General features: G+C 48.7%; 2 protein-coding genes across 5 annotated transcripts in view; both read left to right on the forward strand.

The window, feature by feature from the left end:
- Positions 1-9,796, forward strand: part of TRIM37 (tripartite motif containing 37) — a 44,209-nt gene extending 34,413 nt beyond the window's left edge. For 3 of the 4 annotated variants that reach the window (XM_078612034.1, XM_078612036.1, XM_078612037.1), the window contains 3 exons: positions 781-881; positions 6,972-7,151; positions 8,705-9,796. In XM_078612034.1, coding sequence (XP_078468160.1) covers positions 781-881; positions 6,972-7,151; positions 8,705-8,763 — 340 coding nt within the window. In that variant the 3' untranslated portion in view covers positions 8,764-9,796. The remainder of the gene's footprint in view (positions 1-780; positions 882-6,971; positions 7,152-8,704) is intronic. The other variant, XM_078612035.1, reaches the window with a different exon arrangement.
- A 6,271-nt stretch (positions 9,797-16,067) lies between these two features.
- Positions 16,068-20,287, forward strand: part of LOC144730833 (uncharacterized) — a 77,906-nt gene continuing 73,686 nt past the window's right edge. The window contains exon 1 of the mRNA XM_078611608.1: positions 16,068-16,840. Coding sequence (XP_078467734.1) covers positions 16,659-16,840 — 182 coding nt within the window. The 5' untranslated portion in view covers positions 16,068-16,658. The remainder of the gene's footprint in view (positions 16,841-20,287) is intronic.

Consider the following 20,287-nt stretch of genomic DNA (forward strand, 5'->3'; position numbering starts at 1 on the left):
CTCGCGCTCCTTTTGGCAGTGCAGCGAGGTCCATGTGTATGTTACAACAAGTCAGTGACTTCCCATTTTCTTGAGTATCACTATGGCAGCGAGAGAATGATGCGTGGCGGGTACTTTGTTTCGGATAGGTTGCCATGTCCTTTCCATTTCCATTGTCATGCAAATTAGTATGGGGAGGGGTTGGAGGCAGGGTGACGCATGGTAACAATTTTAGCAACACTAACGCAGCGGTAACACGAACAGCAGGAAGGCCTCGGGATTCGATACCCGACTGCTCTAGCGCCTTTCTGTGTTGCGTTTGTATGATCTCCCCTTTTTCTGCATGGGTTTCCTCAGGGTTCTCCGGTTTCCTCCCATATATATATATTTTTTTAAACATACAATGCAACTGGTATGAGCCAAACGTCCCAATGCTGAAAAATGTATATGAATTTTTTTTTTCAAACTGTCTGACAATAAGTGTTGGAGCCAGATAGGGATTGTGTTAGTGATGCCACAGTCGGACAGATCCGTATATCTAAAACATGAAATAGCTATTCAGCATGACGCAATGTGATTCAAACAGCGAGCACGAAGGAGAGAGAATGTGAGTGTCCTCTGCTTCGTAGGTTTTCCCGGTCGCGGCTGCTGCTGTCCGATAGATTTGCGTCGAACAGCAACGCACGCGGTACAACCTTAAACACCCCACCGAAGAGCGATGCGAACGTCGTCACTCTTGATGGTGCAGCTTTCTAAACGCCTCGTGAATGTTTCTCCCCTCCACTGATCCCACTTTGGCAGGCCGGGGCAGCGTGTCCGCCACTCGGAGAACCGCAGGGCAGAGTCGGACACGAGCACCGCCGTGTCGACCGGCGAGGGAGCAGACGACCGTGGGGAGCACGGTGAGACGCGAACTACTCTCTCTAAACGCATATTCTTTGGTTCTTTCGGTAAAGTCACGTAGATAGAATATTTTAAAAAATAAAAAATGAAATAACAATATAAAACCACGATGTTTCGATCACAACACGAGCGATCGTCTTCAGGAGGAAAGTGGGCGTGGCACAAGCGCTCAGGGAACATGCAGGGCCACAAAACGTCCTGGTGTCAGAACAAAGTGGGCGGGGCATATGTGCCCTGGGGTAAGGTAACAAGAAAACACAAATCAAGTCTCGACTTGACCTGTGCTCCCTTAACAAGAAAAACACAAATAAAGTCATGACCCAAAGTGGTTGATGACATCTTTCCAATGGTTGCTGAGTTTGTACCCATCCTCTCGGTTGAAATTGTGTCTGTATATATGGATGGCTTCATGAACGAATCTTTGTTGATAGCCAGTGGGCTTGCAAAGTACCTCTCTAAACCCCCTTTCCTTGACCTCAAAACCCAAACCCTAACGTCCTTTGGTTGCTGCTACTGCTGTATTGCATTATGTTTAAGCTCAATCCACCCTAAATTGCATCCACTGCACAAATAGATTTTTTTTTTAAATTCTCCATCATGTTGTGAAACTTCCTTCCTGTGTGGGTGTTGCGGTGCCATACCCTGACGAGCCAGGAGAAGGCAGGAAAGCATTTGGACTAATCGTCATCTTTTTCCATCTGTACGGAGATAGTGTTGCCCCCCACCCTTGCATCAGTGGGTATACTCCAGGTGCTCTGCTTTCCCTCCCACATGTCAGAAATTGGTTGAAAACATCCTAAAATAAAATCCCATTGACCAGTTACATAATTCAGAAAAAGAATTGTTACCTCTTAGAAACCGTTTAGTACCTCCTGTTAGCACGGTTGGCTACGTACGGTGCGAAAGAAGGTCTACCTACACAGTACTAGATAAACCCATCAATAATCCAAAAAGTAGAACGAAATAAACTCAGAGTTTATTAATAAAGTAAGTGATATATTTGTTGTTTTTTCCGGCTTATCTGGTACTCAGTAGTTACTCTTAGGTAATTAACTATTCATATCCGTATTTATAAACTGGTCATCAGAAAAAAAAAATTATTGTAATTTTCACGAGGTCGCATAGACGTTAAGTAAAGTCACCAACCCTAATTTTTTTTTTACTGTTTGTGCTTTGAAGAAGGGCCAATGCTCAAAATTTCACCGATTATTTATTAATGCAAATTTTTTTAAGGCAGTGTTAGGAATAAATGTGAGTCCCTTGAAAAAAATAAAAATAGGTGGACTTGGGCAGGACATGTCACGAAAAGAGATGATGGTTGATTGTTCTTAAGCTTTTGTTTACCTAGGAAAGCTTCACTGAGTCTCGTGACTGCCCCCCAAGCCCTTTACAGGAGGAGGCGATGGTTGCTACGTTTATTCCAATTGAGTAATTTGCAGGTAAATTGTCAAACGTGGCAAATGTGTGGACCATGACACCAGCAGGACCGGGCCTGCTCTTGACGATGGTCGATTATAACAGTTGAAGGAGTGGCAGCCAAGAAATGGAATGCATGTGAAAGTACGTCGACCAAGGAGGAGGAGAAATTAAATCACCTCGTGTGCAGCTGCCAGGTGGTATTGTTATTGATGGCTTCGGGAGGCCTTCATCCAGCAGTGGGTTGGTCATGGCCGATGATAATGAAGATTTAAAAGACATCAATACATGGTAAAAACGGCAGTCGAAATGTCCTCCTGAAAATATACTCATGATTCAACCACAAGAGCCCAGCTGCCTGCAACAGTAAATCCTAATCGAATCCGACCAACAGCTGTCTGCATTATTGATGATGCTGCTGCCCTGTCCACCTCTCCCTTGTCTCTCTATCTTACCGTCGCTCTGTTTCTCGCCTTTGTCGCTTCCACCGGCACGCCTGTAATCGGCGCCCTTCCGAAAGGGCCCCACACTTTGTTTCACCCGTCGGCCCACTCGTCGCGCTCGCCTCTCTTAATCTTGCCACGCGAATTATGTTTCCTTATCGACCCGCCTTGCACACTGCTCCTGCAGCTCATCCTTTACACACCCCGTCGCTGCAAAACTCTGGAAACTCGTTACTCACCTCTGTCTTTCTGCCTGATTACAGTTTACAGGTTTTGTTTTAAATTCTAATGTCAACCGCCTACGACTCTTGTGATCAGCTTTGCTGACCGTGATTCGATCGAGGCGATAGGTGTGCTGTCATTACAGATTCCAAATGCTTCCATCCTCGCACCACGCTCCATCGACTGTTGTGGCAGAAACGTATATCTGAGCAGAATTCACTTCCGCGTCTCCCACACGTGTATATAGATACGGCGAGACTCCCGAAACGATTTGTGGATCGTGATGTAGTTGGGGTCACGGGGCTTGTCTCGTTAGCGTAGGCGAGCCGACTCTACCGTGGCTACGATTGTACCAGAGGCCGCTATTGGCAATGTCTCAAAGTCACGTAGTTGTGACTTTAAATTATTTTTTCTCATTTACAAACCTTAGCTTGTGGGTAGTACAGTAGACTCTTGATTATCCACGCTAATGACGAGGACGGTCGCGGTTATTTAAAAATCGCGGATAGTCCAAAAATATACATTTTTCACAGGTCTCTATGCCAAAAAACACTAATATAAATTAGAAACTCGCTCAATAAATGATCAGATAAATCGCTCAAAATGAAGCACAACTGATGATTTCGATTGTTACTCTTTCGATCGCCCGATCGATGCGCTTGCTCAGTGGGGTAAGCGTCTTGTGCTCCTACGCAAAAGACGCTGCCCACTAAGTGGATGACAGCAGAGCCACGCCAATCAACATCAATCCAACTCCGCCCACTGTTGTAAAGATATGCAACTACTGTACTGTAGGGGCGATCACTTGGATTTAGGATTAACCGGAGCAACATATTTGTTCAGTTTAAACACATGACTTGTAATAATCATTTACAAGAATAACAATGTACAACTGTTTTTAGATGATTTATTTGGGCTTGAGATAAGATGTAGCCTCTCGTTGCGTAGCTACAAGATAATAACCAGTTTTCTGTTTTTTTTGCGTTGCGTCTTCCTAATAAGTTACTACATCGATAGAAGGCAGAAGGTGACTGTAAAGAAGCAGGTCATTGGCAAGATGAGGCTGGACATGCGTTTAGTCCACTCGGCTGATTACATTTTATTTTGGTATTCAGCGTTTGGTCAGAATAACTGTCATTTTGGCGTGTGCGCACCCTTAATATTATGAAAATAAACAAGGAGCCGGTGACAGCAGGGCAGCTTTATTCTTGTTTCTTCCGTATGTGGCCCATCACGTTTATTACCCCAACGATTTCATTTCACTAAGAGGGGGTGTTTGTGATGCATCGCCCGTGCTCTGCGTTATTAAGGACAAAGTACTTGTCGGTATTCTTCATAAGGCTCACCTGGGAGGTGCGACCACTTAATTGCTTTTGATTTCAAAGTTAATAAACCAATTACGGTGGACTCAATTAACCGTGTTGCAGTTGGCTGCACATGCTGTCAACCCCCATGCAAGTGTTGGATTTTTTTTAACGGTTGGTTCTGTGGAGCGCTCGGAATTTTTTAGCGATTAAAGACAACAGGGCCACGTTCCTTCTTCCCTGCAATTTCCCTGCTCGCGTTTCCACCGATTCATCATTGAAATTTTCAAGGACCCGTGGCAGCGACACTGTGTAGAAACAACGGCTAAAAATACTTCACAACCACCACCACCACCATTCTCATTAACATTGCCTCACGACTGAAGCATACGATAAGCTAACATCACAGACACCGCAACCCTTTCCGTACCCCTCCAAACAGTGCCGTATTATCAAATTGGCACAGTAGGCATTGTGCCTAGGGCCTATGAAAACTGAAGGGCCTACGGGGACATTTTTTTACCACGTCTTTTTTGTTTGTATGATAAAAAAATGTGACAAAGATATCTTGTGATATTTTTAGGCGTACCTTGTTTTTTTTCAATAATTGCAAATTAAAACTGCTTATCTGCGGCACGCAGCGCGCGCCCATCGAATCGGGGCACGGGCTAAATCGTGAACGTATCCGCAGTAACGACGTCTGTCCGGCGGCTGGACGAAGTACGCGCTAGAAACAAGCAAGTGACAGTGGCGGCGGTAGTCAGATGGGCGGTAGCAACACCAACTGTTGAAAAGTTATCACTGAAGGTCTACGAAACAGAAGTGCCAGAGGAGCCTACACGAACATTAATCCGCCCCCCCCCCCCCCACAATGAATTGCACCACTAGCAAGCAGTTGTCCTTTGAGGATTCTGGCCCATGCCATTGGGATATGGAACCAGAATATTTATTCATACTGGAGGAATCCGATGTCTAGTAGGGGCACCGGGTTAAGAACGTTACAACAACAAACATTACAAAAAAAAGTACAAGAAAGGTAAATAAATTACCCAAACACAAACAAATACAACTATAAACCATCCCCATCCTACCAGGCAAAGCCCACTGAGGTATTAACCTTAATTTTCAGAAGAGACACCAAAATAACTAAATAATCTCAATGCATGTTTCTAAATGGAGGGAAAAACCGGAGGACCCGAAGAAAAAAAAAAAATCCACGTGACCACAGGAAGAACACGCAAACTCCAAATATACAGCAGGCGTCAGGGTCGGGATCGAACCCCAACCTCCTGCATACCAGGCAAGGAAGATCACATCACGGCTGTATCAGGGGACACCAGCTGAGAGGAGGGGCTGCCCAAGGATTTGATTTGTCCGTTGATTTTATTTTAATTCGATGCACAAGCAGGTGGCACACATTATGTGCATGCAGTTCAACAATCCAGTATTTCTATTTTTAAAAAAACAGACGTTCACAACGGTATACACTGCGTGTGTTCATTATTTTCTTCACCTCTGCATGTAACTGCATTGGGGGGATTTTTCCCGTTGCCGGAGAGCGAGTGTCACCGTTGTACGTCTGCCCCCTCTCGAGTCGGAATGCAGAACATTGCATTTTCAACAATAAGTGTCCAATTTGAGCCGCCGTTTATGAGGATAGATCGTGTGGTCGGTGTTTGAATTACAGCACCCGGATGAATTTACATGACAGTTGGGCCGCAGTGTTGTTATGTAAGGGAGCATGTGTTCTCTGGGTGGGAATGCAGGCTGCGGCATGGATGCCCTGCGTGAAGACGTTTGTAATGTATGGTGAACTTCTTCTTGGTTCTTTCGGTAACGTCACGTAGAAGGGAAATAATAAAATAATAAAAATAAAACAAAATAATTCTCACGACGTTTCGGCCACAACGCAAGCAGCCGTCCTCAGGTGAAGAACAGGTCTGTCGGAATGACAGCGTCTGAATGAAACACCACGGCTGCTTGCGTTGTGGCCGAAATGTCGTGAGAATTGTTTTATTATGTTTTATTTTTGTTATTTTATTATTTCCCTTCTACGTGACTTTACCGAAAGAACCAAGAAGATGCATCCCTGCAGTCACGAAAGCTTTAAATCGAAAAATATGGTAAACTTGTTTTTCACCGCGTACATAGCCAACCGTACCGTTCGGAGTTGCGGGGGAAGGTTACAACAAACTCAACATGTGGAGAACATGCAAACTCCAAATGTACAGGCATCGGTGGTCGGGATCAAACCCTTCAACATCGTGTATACTCGGCGAGGTAGTTAACATCTCGCCACCGTGGCGGCCCAGACAAAGTTATCTTCGAGGCAGCTTTGTGATCTCTGCTCCTGCTGTGGCCGTTTTGTGTCGACCAGAGCGTCGCTTGCAGAAGGGCGGGAGGGGATCTCGGAGGTAGCTCTGTGGTATCCGTAATGTACATGGGAAATGCCAGTGCCACGTTGGCTGCACCAACGCACAACATGAAACGAATGTCTCTTGGGTCTTGCTAACACCGCCGTAGACCATAGCCAGGATGTGGTCTGTGTATCGTGGCCTTCGTAACCTGGAGAGGGGGGCGGGCATGGAGACCTGTGGACTGGGGAGAGGGTGCCATACACTGCTGTGTAAGTTACCTTTGAAATGATTTATTTTCAATGAAAGGCGCATTGTGGATGTTGTTTTGTTATTGTTGTCTATTCCAGTTATGGTGCCGACGTCCGGCTTGTGTGGGGGGCTGCTGGAGCTTGGCCAACCCCAGTGTCTGTCCGCACCGGAGCGTGGGGTCTCACCGGACCTGGGGGGCTCAGGTTTAGCGGGGTCTGACCTGGACAGTTCCCTGGAGCCCGAGGAAAGGGAGGCAGCAGCGGAGCTACGGGAGGAAGGTAACAGGACTGCTCGTGCCGTGACTACTCTATATATATATAACAAATATATATTTGACCACTACAAACTATTTTCTATTTTACCAGGTAAGGCCCCACTGAGCTACGTAGCTCTTTTTCAGAAGCGACCTGGCCGTAAATGATAGCTCAACGAAGTGGCTTATTACGTGGAAATTTATAGCAGCTAAATATTGTAAACGCTTGATGTTGTTTCTAAATGTGGAGGGAAAAACCGGAGAACCCGGAGAAAAAAAATCCACGCGACCACAGAGAGAACATGCAAACTCCACATATACAGGCGTTGGGGTTGGGATCAAACCCACAACCTCCTGTATACTAGGCGGGGTAGTTAACATCTCGCCACCGTGGTGCCCTGCTGTGAGCGCAAACATTTAAACCCGCTGTTAATTTTTAATGCATTCCAACTGAAGGTTGAAAGCGTTTGTGCGTGAGCTCCGTCCGCCCATCTGCCCGTCTGTCTGTCACTAGGGGTGGCACTATAACTCTTAAAAGATGATCCATTATAAATGAAACCTTAGAATAATGTTGTGTTGCCATTCAGGGACTTGCCCTGGCCAAATTGATCGAAGGGGGTTTCTCAAAACTCGGGAGATGTGCAGGCCAGCGTTACTGAATCCACTCACATGCATATTTTTTTCTTTAACTGTTCCGTCGACTGTGCATCGAAGTGTACTCTGCAAAATTGATTTAATTGCCATAATATCCAAGCTTTTGTGCAAGATTGCAACAACAAAAAAGACCACATCCACTTTTTATTAATGTTACTGTGTCGTGAAAATTGAGTGCGCAGTAAAATGTAAATGGATCCACCGACTGGAGCAGGTGGGATGCGATTGTAGATAAGTGGTTGCACCAATAACGAAAGGTTCCCTTGGGTCGTCTAAAATTATCCACCGCTCGCGGAAGCCGTAGTTCATCCCGAACTGTGACGTGGGGGGTGGCGCAAATGTAAACGAACGTCGTTACTAATTACTCGTAATTAAAACGTCAACGTGTGCACTCTGTCGAGCTGGAGGGCATCGCTCATCTCTGCCGATTACCGTGCGAGTGATAGAATTCCACTTTTTTTTTTCTATCGTGAGGGCCATTCTCTACGTAGCATGACTTTCCACAAAGTGGTACTCATTTTTAATGGACAAAGGAGGGGGGTGATGTTGGCCGAGTTTTCCACATTTAGCCAGGATTTATTTTTACTCGCGTGGTCTCACAATTGCAAGTCGAGTAATCTAACTGCAGCTCCCGTTTTTGGTCGGATTTAAAAAAGCATTGCATACTAATTGTTATCATTAATAATACGTGCATATCTCATCTCATGCCTCGCTGGTATCGAGGTGAGATGGGGTCTCGCACTCCCTTAGGGCCTGAGAGGTTTCATGACATCTCGTCTCCCATGGTGCTGTTAGCGTGGTTGCAATGAGCAAAATGTGTCTGGTGGATTATTGTTTTTATTATGAATGTGATAGTTGCATATAATTCGCATTATGTTTGCAATGTAACTATAGTGCCCTTTGTGTCTATGCTTTTTTTCCCAGGATCAATTTCAGAAGATGCTTCGGAGGACAGTTTTGTGGCCGATTTGGATACCAAATGATTGACGATGCTGCCTGGTGATTACATTTTGTTTTTTTTTATATATAGCAAATTAACACGTTTACGGAATGGGTACAAAAGTCAAAGTTTATGCTGCTATAAGGAGCAAATAGGGTAGCACTTGTCATGGATTTACAGTCCTGAGCCAATGGGAGAAATTCCACATTCTCCAGGCAAGTACCCGGTCTCTGTGTGTGACAACCTACTGTTGACTTTGGTGCAAAAGGTTTGCATCTTTCGACCGCAGTGGGACGATGATGATTATAATGGGCAGAGTTGACCTTTGAAATTTTAACTTTGCAACTTTTCGATTACAAATACTTCTAACTGCAGCGTAGCCTGGCTAGATATTCACATTATTACGGATGCAAAAAAAATACACATCTGTGGCAGTCACCACGTGAATTTGTCAAAGTGCATGCATTTGTGTGGACATTTGTGCTTGCACGTTTTGTGTGATTCTCACGCTCGTGTCCCATGCTCCCCGTCTCGAGTGCACATCGACTTTTTGATTCGTTTACACGAATGTTCCATGGCACCAAATAATTTTGGATACCTCTTAAGTGTTGCAAAGTGTAAAAAAAATACACGTTAAATTCATTAAAGTTTTTCTGAAATCACTTTGTGTTGTGCCTTGCAGGTAACTGCAGAGGCTGCCTTGGTGCGTCACGGCGGTCAGAGCAAAGTAATATAAAAGCCACCGTTGTTAATGCTGTGCATTTTAACGCATCTGCGTGATGCGTGCCTTGCACTACCGAGCATAGTGTTATGTCATTACACGGAATTGCAGCACAAGTTTAGTCTTCAGAACAACGAGCACCTGAATTCCACTTCTGAGGATGCAAGTGCTGCACATAGTTTATACGTTATTTTTTGTGGCCATTTTTTTTTTGTTAAAACGCAGGCCTTGCCGAAAACTTCCCTGTGACGTAAGATTTCCTGCATATCGTTGCATTTCATTGTCTTTGTAATGTTAGTTTTTTTCTATTTTAATTTGATTTATATATATGGCAAATAAAGTGTTTATAACAGCTGCCCATGTCACCGCAACGTGAACACGTGCGAGAATGCAAATGCGCATGAAACTTGGACGCATGTTTAACTTTGTTTTTCCCGTTCGGAGTCCCTTGCAGAGGGGGAGACCTGACTCAACGCCAAGTGCAAACGCGGCGGCATATGCACACGTGTACAGCCCGTGTTTGTCAATTCATTACTGCACGAGGGGACTACCCTACCACGCCTCGCAGGCCGCGAGGGATATTTTGACGACACTTGACCGCACGCTGGTCAAGTCGGAGGTTGGTGGCTTCCCGCAAAATGCCTGTTTATACGCGTGCCATGTTGCGACTGGTTCAGGTTCAGCCATCTCTGTTCGGGTTCAACTGCATTCTGAGATCTGACAAGATTTTTGGTGCATTCCATGTGATATGGCTGGGAGGTGAAAAAACGGGAGCAAATGTGAATAGCAATAAACTAAAAACTAAACTTTTTTTTATTGCACCAGCTTTATAAAGCCCCTTTATCAGAAGCAACCTGGCTACAAATGATGGCTCAACGAAGTGGCTTATCATGTGGAAATGTATAGCAGCTAAATACTTTAAACACATGTTTCTAAACGTGGAGGGAAAAACCGGAGGACCCGGAGAAAATTTCACACGACCACGGGGAGAACATGCAAATGTATACAGGCGTCCGGGTCGGGATCGAACCCACGACCTCCTGCATACCAGGCGAGACAGTTAACATCGCCACTGTGGCAATGCCACACTGCTAAGTAAACAATTATACCACCGAAGTCAAAGGGAAACATACACTGAACGTTTTTGCTGGGATATACAGAATCGGCAATGTAATTGCTATGCAAATCTCTTCTCATTTTCAATTGCAACTGAGAAAAAAACACGCTGAGTGGATATAACACGATCTGTGCTCAAGAACCGCACACACTAGGCCCATTTAAAAGGTTGGGGGGTTGGTGGAGGAATAAAACATCTGCATTATAAACTTTCCACAAAGTGAAGTTCACTGGATGTTTCCAGTAGCGTGCAGTAAAACGGTGGAAACCACGTGTCGACAATGAACGATGGAAAATCCTGCTGCGATGTTTTTTAAGGATGCAGGTTTCCACTGTGGGTAGTCACGAGGTTCGGAGATGTCAAGAAGTCAACGTGGGCCGATTTTGTTTTGCCGTCACCCGCACCACCATCACGCTTAGGGCCCTATTATACAGTCGGCCACTGTAGGCACTGCCTAGGGCCTACGGAAACTAAAGGGCCGACAAGAAAAATAATGTACCATGTCTTTTTGTTTGTTTGTATGAGATACGAAATGTAACCAAGATATCTTGAATAATTACATTTATATAGCAAAGGTTAGGCACAGTGTAAGATACAAATATTCGTGTCAATGTCAACGTTTTTTCACAAGGTGAGAGAAAACCACCAGATATTCACTTTTCTAGATTTTTTTTCATTGCAAGATTAGCAAATGGTGTTGTTTTTCGCACAATCGAGCGAGTGACGGCGGCGGTCGTAGTGACACGGGGCAGCAGCAGCAGCAGCAGTACCACCTGTAGAGAGTTGTCACTGAAGGCCCACGAAACAAGTGCCCAGGGCCTACAAGAACCTTCATCCGGCCCTGCGCTTCATTTGCCAGACCCTGCAGCTGTTCAGTCAACACGCACCCTCTCTGAGGCCTTCTAAAGTATCTCAAACATTAGGCTTTAGGTCTTCCCAATGGTTGGACCTCTGGGTGCCACTCCACTATCTGTCTCTGTTTCCCCCCCCCCCCCCCCCCCCCATCTTCATCCTTCACACGTGCCCCAATTCATCACCACCACTGCTTCATGATCGACATTCGCAGTTCTTGCCACGTTCTCTCATGACCATCAATCTAACCAGAGGGCTATGTATATTGATGTCGCTGCGTAAACACAAACACAGGATCGGAATATTTACTTACACGCGAGGAATCCGATGAGCTTTTTTTTTCTCATGTTTCGACAGGAGTGGCGTGTCTCATTCCCCGGGACCAAATTGCTGTTCGCCCACTCCTGATTACTGATTTGGGCTGTTTACGCGTGTGGCCACGGGGGGCGGGTGGAAGGGGGGGAGGGTTACCTGTAGGCAGTCCTCGCCATGAGTCCAACAATCAACCTTTGTCACCTGTCAGCCGTGTCGAAAACCCACGCGTTATCGATACACACCGATGCATTAACCAACCAGCCACGTTGCTACACGATACGTCTTCTAAATGTCACACACAACGAAATGTTGGTCACTTTGAGCCGTCAACTCCGTCGATCAAAAAACAAACAAACATTTCTTGTCCGGGAATCTGAACACTTCGTGATCACAAGTTATGGCACAGCAGCAGCCTTTTATTTAAAACAAGACGCGTTTCATCTGCAGCAAGGAGATCGTATAAGTCGTCGTCGTCGTCGTCAGCCTGACATTTCTATCATCCAAAAAGAGGGTTACACAGGTCCAACACCGACTTGCTTCCACTGGCGTAGCGTGCGTGGCTGCCATGGGCCCTGGCTTGCAAGTAATTAAATCCCCCCCCCTGTCCAATGTTCTACCCTCCCCCCCCGTTATCTTTATCCCAACGTCAAGGCCCATCCGGCCCGTGGGCCTGGGGCAGTTGCACCGCCTGCACACTCGATAAGGACGCCACTGCTTCGTCTCTTGTGTCTCGCCCTTTCCTCCACCGCTTCAGGCAGCCGTCTGGAGTGTGCTGCTCCTTCGATTGGAATGGGGCCTTTAAAGCTGCACCACACAACTCTCCCCCACCGTATTGCACGATCCACGCCTGATGGGGCTCTGGGTCTTGTAGAAAGTCTACGGTGATTGGTGTTGATTTTAGTGGTCGTTTTATCAGACCGGCGATAGACCAATTCGGCCTGAACTCGATCAATCTGAAACTCGGCAGGATTTCGGGTGCCTTGGATAGCGTGGATGTGGACGAACCACTCTGCACCCAACACGTTTTCACAGGGCTCGCGTTGCCCACGTGGCGAGCACCAGAGGGCATCGAGATCCACTTGTACGAATCTTCTACGCTCCCACGTCTATGCCCACGAATTTCACCAATCGGCACTGACCAGCCGAGTCAAAATAATCCGGCCCCCCCACCCCATCTAGCAGCGGTTTTGGGGGAAAAGGGCCGTACACGTTACATGATTAAGGCCTCGTACCCTGGTTTTTTCGGTAAAGTCACGTAGGTAAAAATAAAATAAATGAAAACAACTCAATTAAATCACGACGTTTCGGGCGCAACACAAGCGTCCGTCATCAGGTGGGAAAGCATGGCCTGCTGCTGATGCAGACTGTTTTCAAATCGAGAATGATGAAGGCCACCGTGGCCCAGTCGCGACGTCTCGCTTGGACATTGAAGGCCGGACAGAAGTCCCCCAGCCTGCAGGAGAGAGGCACATTTGGGCCCCCTGCCCTCGGCACCGGCAGAAGTCGTCATCCTCCTCGTCCCTGCTTGTAACAATGCTGCCGGCTCCTTCCCATTACCGCCGTCTGCCGCGGAGGTCCTGACTCCACGTGTTTGCCTTTCAATGCGTTTCATTTATTTACGAGCATCGACCGCGACCTACGATCGTGTGTTTTTGTTGTTGTTGTACATTTCTTTATATTGCTCGCGGTTCGCGGGGGGGGGGGTTATACATTGTAGGGCGTCTCATCCTTCTCTCGCCGTCAAAAGCGCAGCCGTCACGGGTGCCCTTCGCTGCCGTGAGCACGCCGTGAACGCTGCGTAGCGCCGTGGTTCAGAGGATTGCTCGCTGCGCGGATGGAGACGACGCTTCAGGGATGGACGTGAGACGTCTTCCACCGGGGACTGCTTATTGAGACCGCCCCCCGCCATTGGATCGTGGAATTTCCACCACTGCCTCGGCCGCTGAACATTTCCTAGAGCATGGAGGGCGGGTACTTTTACGTGACTGGTCGGTATGAAGTGACCGATGTTAGTGTTCCACGACGATCTATGTTGCACAATGTTGATCGACTGCGCTCAATGGGCCCTTGGACGCGTTGAATGGCCCACGTGGCGTGCGTGTCGTGCATCGGGGCAAGCCCTGTAGCCGGCGTTCGTTCAAGCCCTAACGCGCTGCTGAAGTAACGCAAAATATTGGAACCGTTGCAGACAAACATCGCTCCATAGGCCCTATGGTGTGATGGACTCAAAGTTCACGAGGTTAATCGCTTGTGTACGCCGCTGCTGACCAACGGTCCCCCACGATTAGAGAGGCCTTGGAGGTGCCCACACTTTACTCCATTCCACGAGATCTGCCGATCGAGCGCGGTGTTTCCATTTGTTCTGCTGGATCGGGCGAGTCTCGTAAGGGAGCGGTGGAGGTGTTGACGGGAGGGTGGATTTCAGAAACTTAAACCGATGTTGCCGATCGACCCTGACGACCTCTGGATTATTGCTTTGTCCAGGGCGATATCCATTTACGGCGTCGGCGTCTGATGGAACTAAAATGTTGTTTACTTTTATTTCGTTGTCCCGTGGTGTGAGTGAGAGAGAGCGATACATGTGTGTTTAATCACTTTGTGTTGCTGCTGGCAGTAGTGGTGGTGGTGGTCACTGCCCACTGAATGTAAAGTGCTCTCTCTCTCTTTAATCTCAGTGGAACCCAGTCAGAATCTGTGACCGGTTGCATAAAAACACTTGAAGTGGAATTTTCCTCTGGCTCGCCCAACAGGACAGGAGGAGGATGAGCGGGGCGGGGGTGGGAAATCGCCTGAGGAGTGAAACACCGCCACATCCCCCGGGCACACTCATTATGTGGTCACCCCCCTATGATTATTAAAGAAGCTCGTCACCAACCCACCACCCCCTTAAGGATGCATCCGTCCCACACTCACCATTTTACAACGAATGGTGGCGCAGCGGTTAACGGCATCGAACATGCACGCCGCTCCTGGCCAGCCGAGTTTCATTGCCGGTCACGGCGATCATCCAGCAGCGGCATCATCCGTACGGACCAGCGTGGGGAAGTATGGTCAACCAATCCCCTAATTACCGGCGCGACGTGATGTGTATTCATGCCCTCTGCGGAAGTAGACTAACAAAGGATGAATTTTTCTCGATGCAATTGAGTGAACAAAAAAAATCTTTTTTTTTTATTTACGTTCGGCTCTCACAACCTCTGCAACACCGATTTCCCCATCTACACGTGTGTTTATATATTTAAAAAATACATCCAATATTAAATTCGCATTGGAACAAATCTACGTGCCCTCCGATAGCCAAACGAGAGGGTGGCCGACTCCTGGGTAAATCATGCGGGCAGTGAGAGAGAGAGAGAGGAGGGGGGTGGCTGACAGCCCCCTGGTCACTCAGCCAGGATGCGAACGCATCAGTTCCAGTAAGTATGCACAAAGATAACCCCCCCCCAACCACCCGTATAACCTTCAAAATGCATTTGGGTCAAGTGCTCTGAATGAGCACTTATAAAGGCCGGGCACGGCAAACGCGGGAGTGGTGTGGTCACAACAAGCCCGAACGCCTTTGTCTCCCCAACGCTGATGTTTACACAACGCAACAGGCACTCATTTAAAGCGGGGTCGACCGAGCGGGAGGGCCCAGAACTGGTTCACATAATCGCCACTGGTATTTGGACGTGAGCGGGGAATCGAACTCTGGTTCACCAGGTTCGTAGGGCAGTGCCGCTAACCACTGAGCCACCGCTCCCCGCATTGTGTGCGCGCGCGCACACAACAGGTGACCGCTGATGATATTGACTCGCATTAGCCGGGAGGGGCTGCCATCCCTTGTCCGCCTGTCTCCAAAGACAAAGACCCCACGTATAGCCTGCACAGACTTTTGGGGCAAGTGCTGTTAGCGAGCACCTCTGAAGGCCGGCACAGCGCACGAGGGGGTGGATGACCAGCACCACGCCCGACCGCCTTTGTCTCCCCAATGGCAATGTTTTTTTTTTACACCGCACAAGCTACTCATTTGAGGCCGAATCGACCTAGGGGAGGCCCAGGCTGGGTTCAGATAATCGTCAATGGGTGTTGGCCGTGAGCGGCAATCGAACTCGGGCCAGCAGGTTCGGAGCGCAGCGTCGCGCTAACCGCTGCACCACCGCTCCCTTGTCCGCTTGTCGTCTCCACACAGACACCCAGAGACACACAGAGACACAGACACACACACAGAGACAGGCACAGACACACACAGAGACACAGACACACACACAGAGACAGGCACAGACACACACAGAGACAGACACACACACAGAGACACACAGACACACAGAGACACATACAGAGACACACAGACAGGCACACACACAGAGGGGCAGGCGTGAGAAGGCGCACAATGGCAAAGCCTCAGCGTGCGCAGCGCACATCGCTGTCGACTGACAGTCTCGGCACAGCGAGAGCGCCTTCGTCCGCCGCCACCGCTACGACGACGATGCATGTCGAGCGCGCCGCGCACCCCGGATGATGAGCGAGTGGGTTGCGCTGCTGCTGCTGCCGCTGCTGATGATGATGCTGCTGCTGCCGACAACAGACGCCGCCGCTGCTTTGTGGGTGAAACTTGCGGAGGAGGCAAAGCTTTAAATAGCCGGAGCGGAGCTCAGCGACGGCAGTCGGCGGACCCAACACCAACGCCACCACCAGCAGCAGCAGCAGCAGCGCCACAACCGAGACACCACCTTCACCACCGTCACCACCACCCCCCCAGACCACACCACGCGCGCTCTAAGTTAGAGGCGGGCGGCTGCAGTGCGCGTGCCCGTGCCGTGCGCGCGCGCGTGCGGTAGGGGGGTGCATCATCCTCATCGGTTGCCCGTTCGGTTTTGTTGTTGTTGTTGTTGTTTTGGGTTTTTGGTTTTTTTTGGGGGGGGGGTTTTGTCACTCGCTCGTGCGCTAAACCATGGCGGACGAGCAGGGCACGAGGAAGCTGCTCTCGGCCATGCTCGCCGAGCTGCGCGTGGCCCCCGAGTCGGCCGGCGAAGACGCGGCGCCTCCGCCGCTCCGTCCGCCCTCGTCCAGCCTCGCCGAGGCGGAGGTGGAGGGGGAGACGCTGGAGCTTTGCCTGCAGTTCTTCAGCCGCTAGTGAGTGCGCGCACACACACAACACACAACAACAATAACACACACAACAACAAACACACACACAACAACAAACACACACACACAACAACAATAACACACACAACAACAAACACACACACAACAACAAACACACACACAACAACAAACACACACACACAACAACAATAACACACACACAACAACAAACACACACACAACAACAAACACACACAACAACAATAACACAACAACAATAACACAACAACAATAACACACACAACAATAACACACACAATAATAACACACACACAACAATAACACACAATAACAAGAATAATAACACACGCAACAACAATAACACAGCTGCGGAAGACGGAAGCTTGTGTTGCCTCCGGAACATCGTGATTTTTATTTAATTTAACTTTCATTAATTTTTATTAAAAAATTTTACCTACGTGACTTTACCGAAAAAACCTAAGAATAACAATAACACACACACAACAATAACACAATAACAACAATAACAATGAACCAACCTCCCACTGTTGTAGCCTTAAATTGCTGTTAGCGAGCACCTATGAAGGTCTGGAAAGGGCGCACGCCCGACCGCCTTTGTCTCCCCAGTGGCGATGTTTAAACACCGCATCAAGTACTCATTGTAGGCTGAGTCGACCTAGGGGAGAGGACCAGGAACGGTTCAGACGATCGTCGCTGGTGTTTGCTGTGAGAGGGAATCGAAGCACGGTCACCGCTACGCTACCGCTCCCCACGCCTACAGACACCTACACACACACCTACACACACACCTACACACACACCTACACACACACCTACACACACACCTACACACACACCTACACACACACCTACACACACACCTACACACCTACAGACACACACACACCTACACACACATACAGACACACACCTACAAACACCTACACACACACCTACACACACACCTACACACACACCTACACACCTACAGACACACACACCTACACACACATACACACACACCTACACATACACCACTACAGACACACACACCTACAGACACACACACACCTACACAGACCTACACACACCTACAGACACACACCTACACACACACACCTACACACACACATCTACACACACCTACATACACACCTATAGACAACTACACACACCTACGAACACCTACACCCACACCTACAAACACCTACACCTATAGATACCTGTATAGACAGCGGGACACACCTATTAATCGACACGCCTACACGCTGACACCCACGCCCCCAATGACAATGATTCCCCATATCCCCCGATGTAGCCTGCTACCAGTCTGTAGGGGCAAGTGCTGTTAGCGAGCACCTCTGAAGGCCGTTACGGTGCACGGAGAGGGTGGTGGTGGCTAGCACCACGCCCGACCGCCTTTGTATTCCCAGCTGATGTTTATACACATAACCAGGGTTTTTTTTGCTGAGTAGACCTAGGGGCGGCCCGGGACCGGTTAATATATTCGCCACTGTTATTGGGCCTCAGCCAGGTGACGTAGCGAAGTGCGCTAACCACTACGCCACCGCTCAAAATACCTACACACCAAAGCCAAAGATCACCCGTGTAGCCTTAATAGACTGTTGGGGCAAGTGCTGTTAGCGAGCACCTATGAAGGCCGTTACGGTGCACGAGGGGGTGAGTGGCCAGCACCACGCCAGTCCGCCTTTGTCTCCCCCGTGGCGATGTTTTATACACCGCACCAGGTACTCATTTGAGGCTGAGTCGACCTAGGGGAGGCCCAGTGCCGGTTCAGATAATCGCCACTGGTGTTGTTCGTGAGCGGGCGTCTACGCACTCATTGTCACCTACAGACACAACCACAATTCTACACACACGCGTATTCTACACTTACACACACACATCTACTCTCACCAAGTAATTGGCACACACTTACACGTGCACACGCACACCCACGTGCACCTCATCACACACGATCAATCATACATTTACACCTAATCACACTCACACGATCAATCATACATACACACCTACCCACGTACCTACACGCCCACCTACACGGAAACGCGCCGACACACACATACGCGCCTACACACACGCAGACAAAGACCCCCCCCCCCCCCCATGTAGCCTTAACAGACTGTTGGGGCAAGTGCTGTTAGCGAGCAGCACCATCGCAAGCCAGCCGACACACTGACACAGCGGACACTTAGTCACATGTACACACAACTGGTCAATATTATCCATAATATAGGGTTTTGTTGTTGCTGGGGTTAGATCGCGTTCTAACCGCCCTCCAAAAAAAACTGTAGTATGGATAATATTGGTCACGAAAGCCTACGTGTTAAACTCATCAATTTTACACAACATCACACGCACACACACACGTACCAACACAGCTAGTCATTAGCACACACTACACGGAGACACACACAGCCAATCACCCACACACACAGCCAATCACCCACAAATAAATGTCAAGTAGGCACACCTACAAAGACAAAGACCCCCCCCCCATAGCCTTAATAGATTGTTAAGTGCTGTTAGCGAGCACCTATTGAAGGCCGGCACGGCACACGAGGGGGTGGGTGGCCAGCACCACACCCGGCCGCCTTTGTTTCCCTAGTGGCAATGCTTTTTTACACATCGCACCAGGTACTAATTTGAGGCTGAGTCGACCTAGGGGAGGCCCAGGACCGGTTCAGATAATCGTCACTGGTGTTTGCCGTGAGCGGGAATCGAACCCGTGTCGCCGGGTTCATAGAGCAACGCGCTATCGCTTCTCTCACACACACAGACACACACACAGACACACACACAGACACACATACAACAGACACACACACACAGACACACAGACCCATATACACAGACACACACATACACAGACACACAGACCCACACACACAGACCCACACACACAGACACACACACAGACCCACAGACACACAGACCCACAGACCCACACACACACACAGACACAAACAAACAGAAACACACGCACAGACACACGCACATCCACCCACGCGTACGCCTCATCACCCGCACGCTTCGTCATCTACGCCCCCGTGCGCGCTGAGTCACGAACCCCTCGCACGCGCGCGCGCAACCCCCTGCCGCACGTGCGTCTATGCCGCGTCTCGCGCCGTCGTCTCGCTGCCGCTTGATGATGGGGAGCGACTCATTGGCTCGCTCTCTCGCCACCCCCCTCCTCCGTCACCACCGCCACCCCCGCCCGCCCCCCGGTTACACGGGTCACCAATCTACCTCCGTAACCTAAACCCAGTCAGTCCCCACGCGACCATTGTGTCGTTTGACAAAAGGCAAACGCAGATACGACACTTTGAAAGTGAGCCATCGTCCCTGAAATGGTATCCGATTACAGGCACGCATTTCTTTTTTTTAAATCAACATAAAAGTGGTGTTTGCGATACGGGTGGTATTATACATATAAAAAAAATTATGTTC

Source organism: Lampetra planeri, chromosome 37 (assembly GCF_965212315.1).
Source record: "Lampetra planeri chromosome 37, kcLamPlan1.2.h2, whole genome shotgun sequence".
Classification (NCBI taxonomy): domain Eukaryota; kingdom Metazoa; phylum Chordata; class Hyperoartia; order Petromyzontiformes; family Petromyzontidae; genus Lampetra; species Lampetra planeri.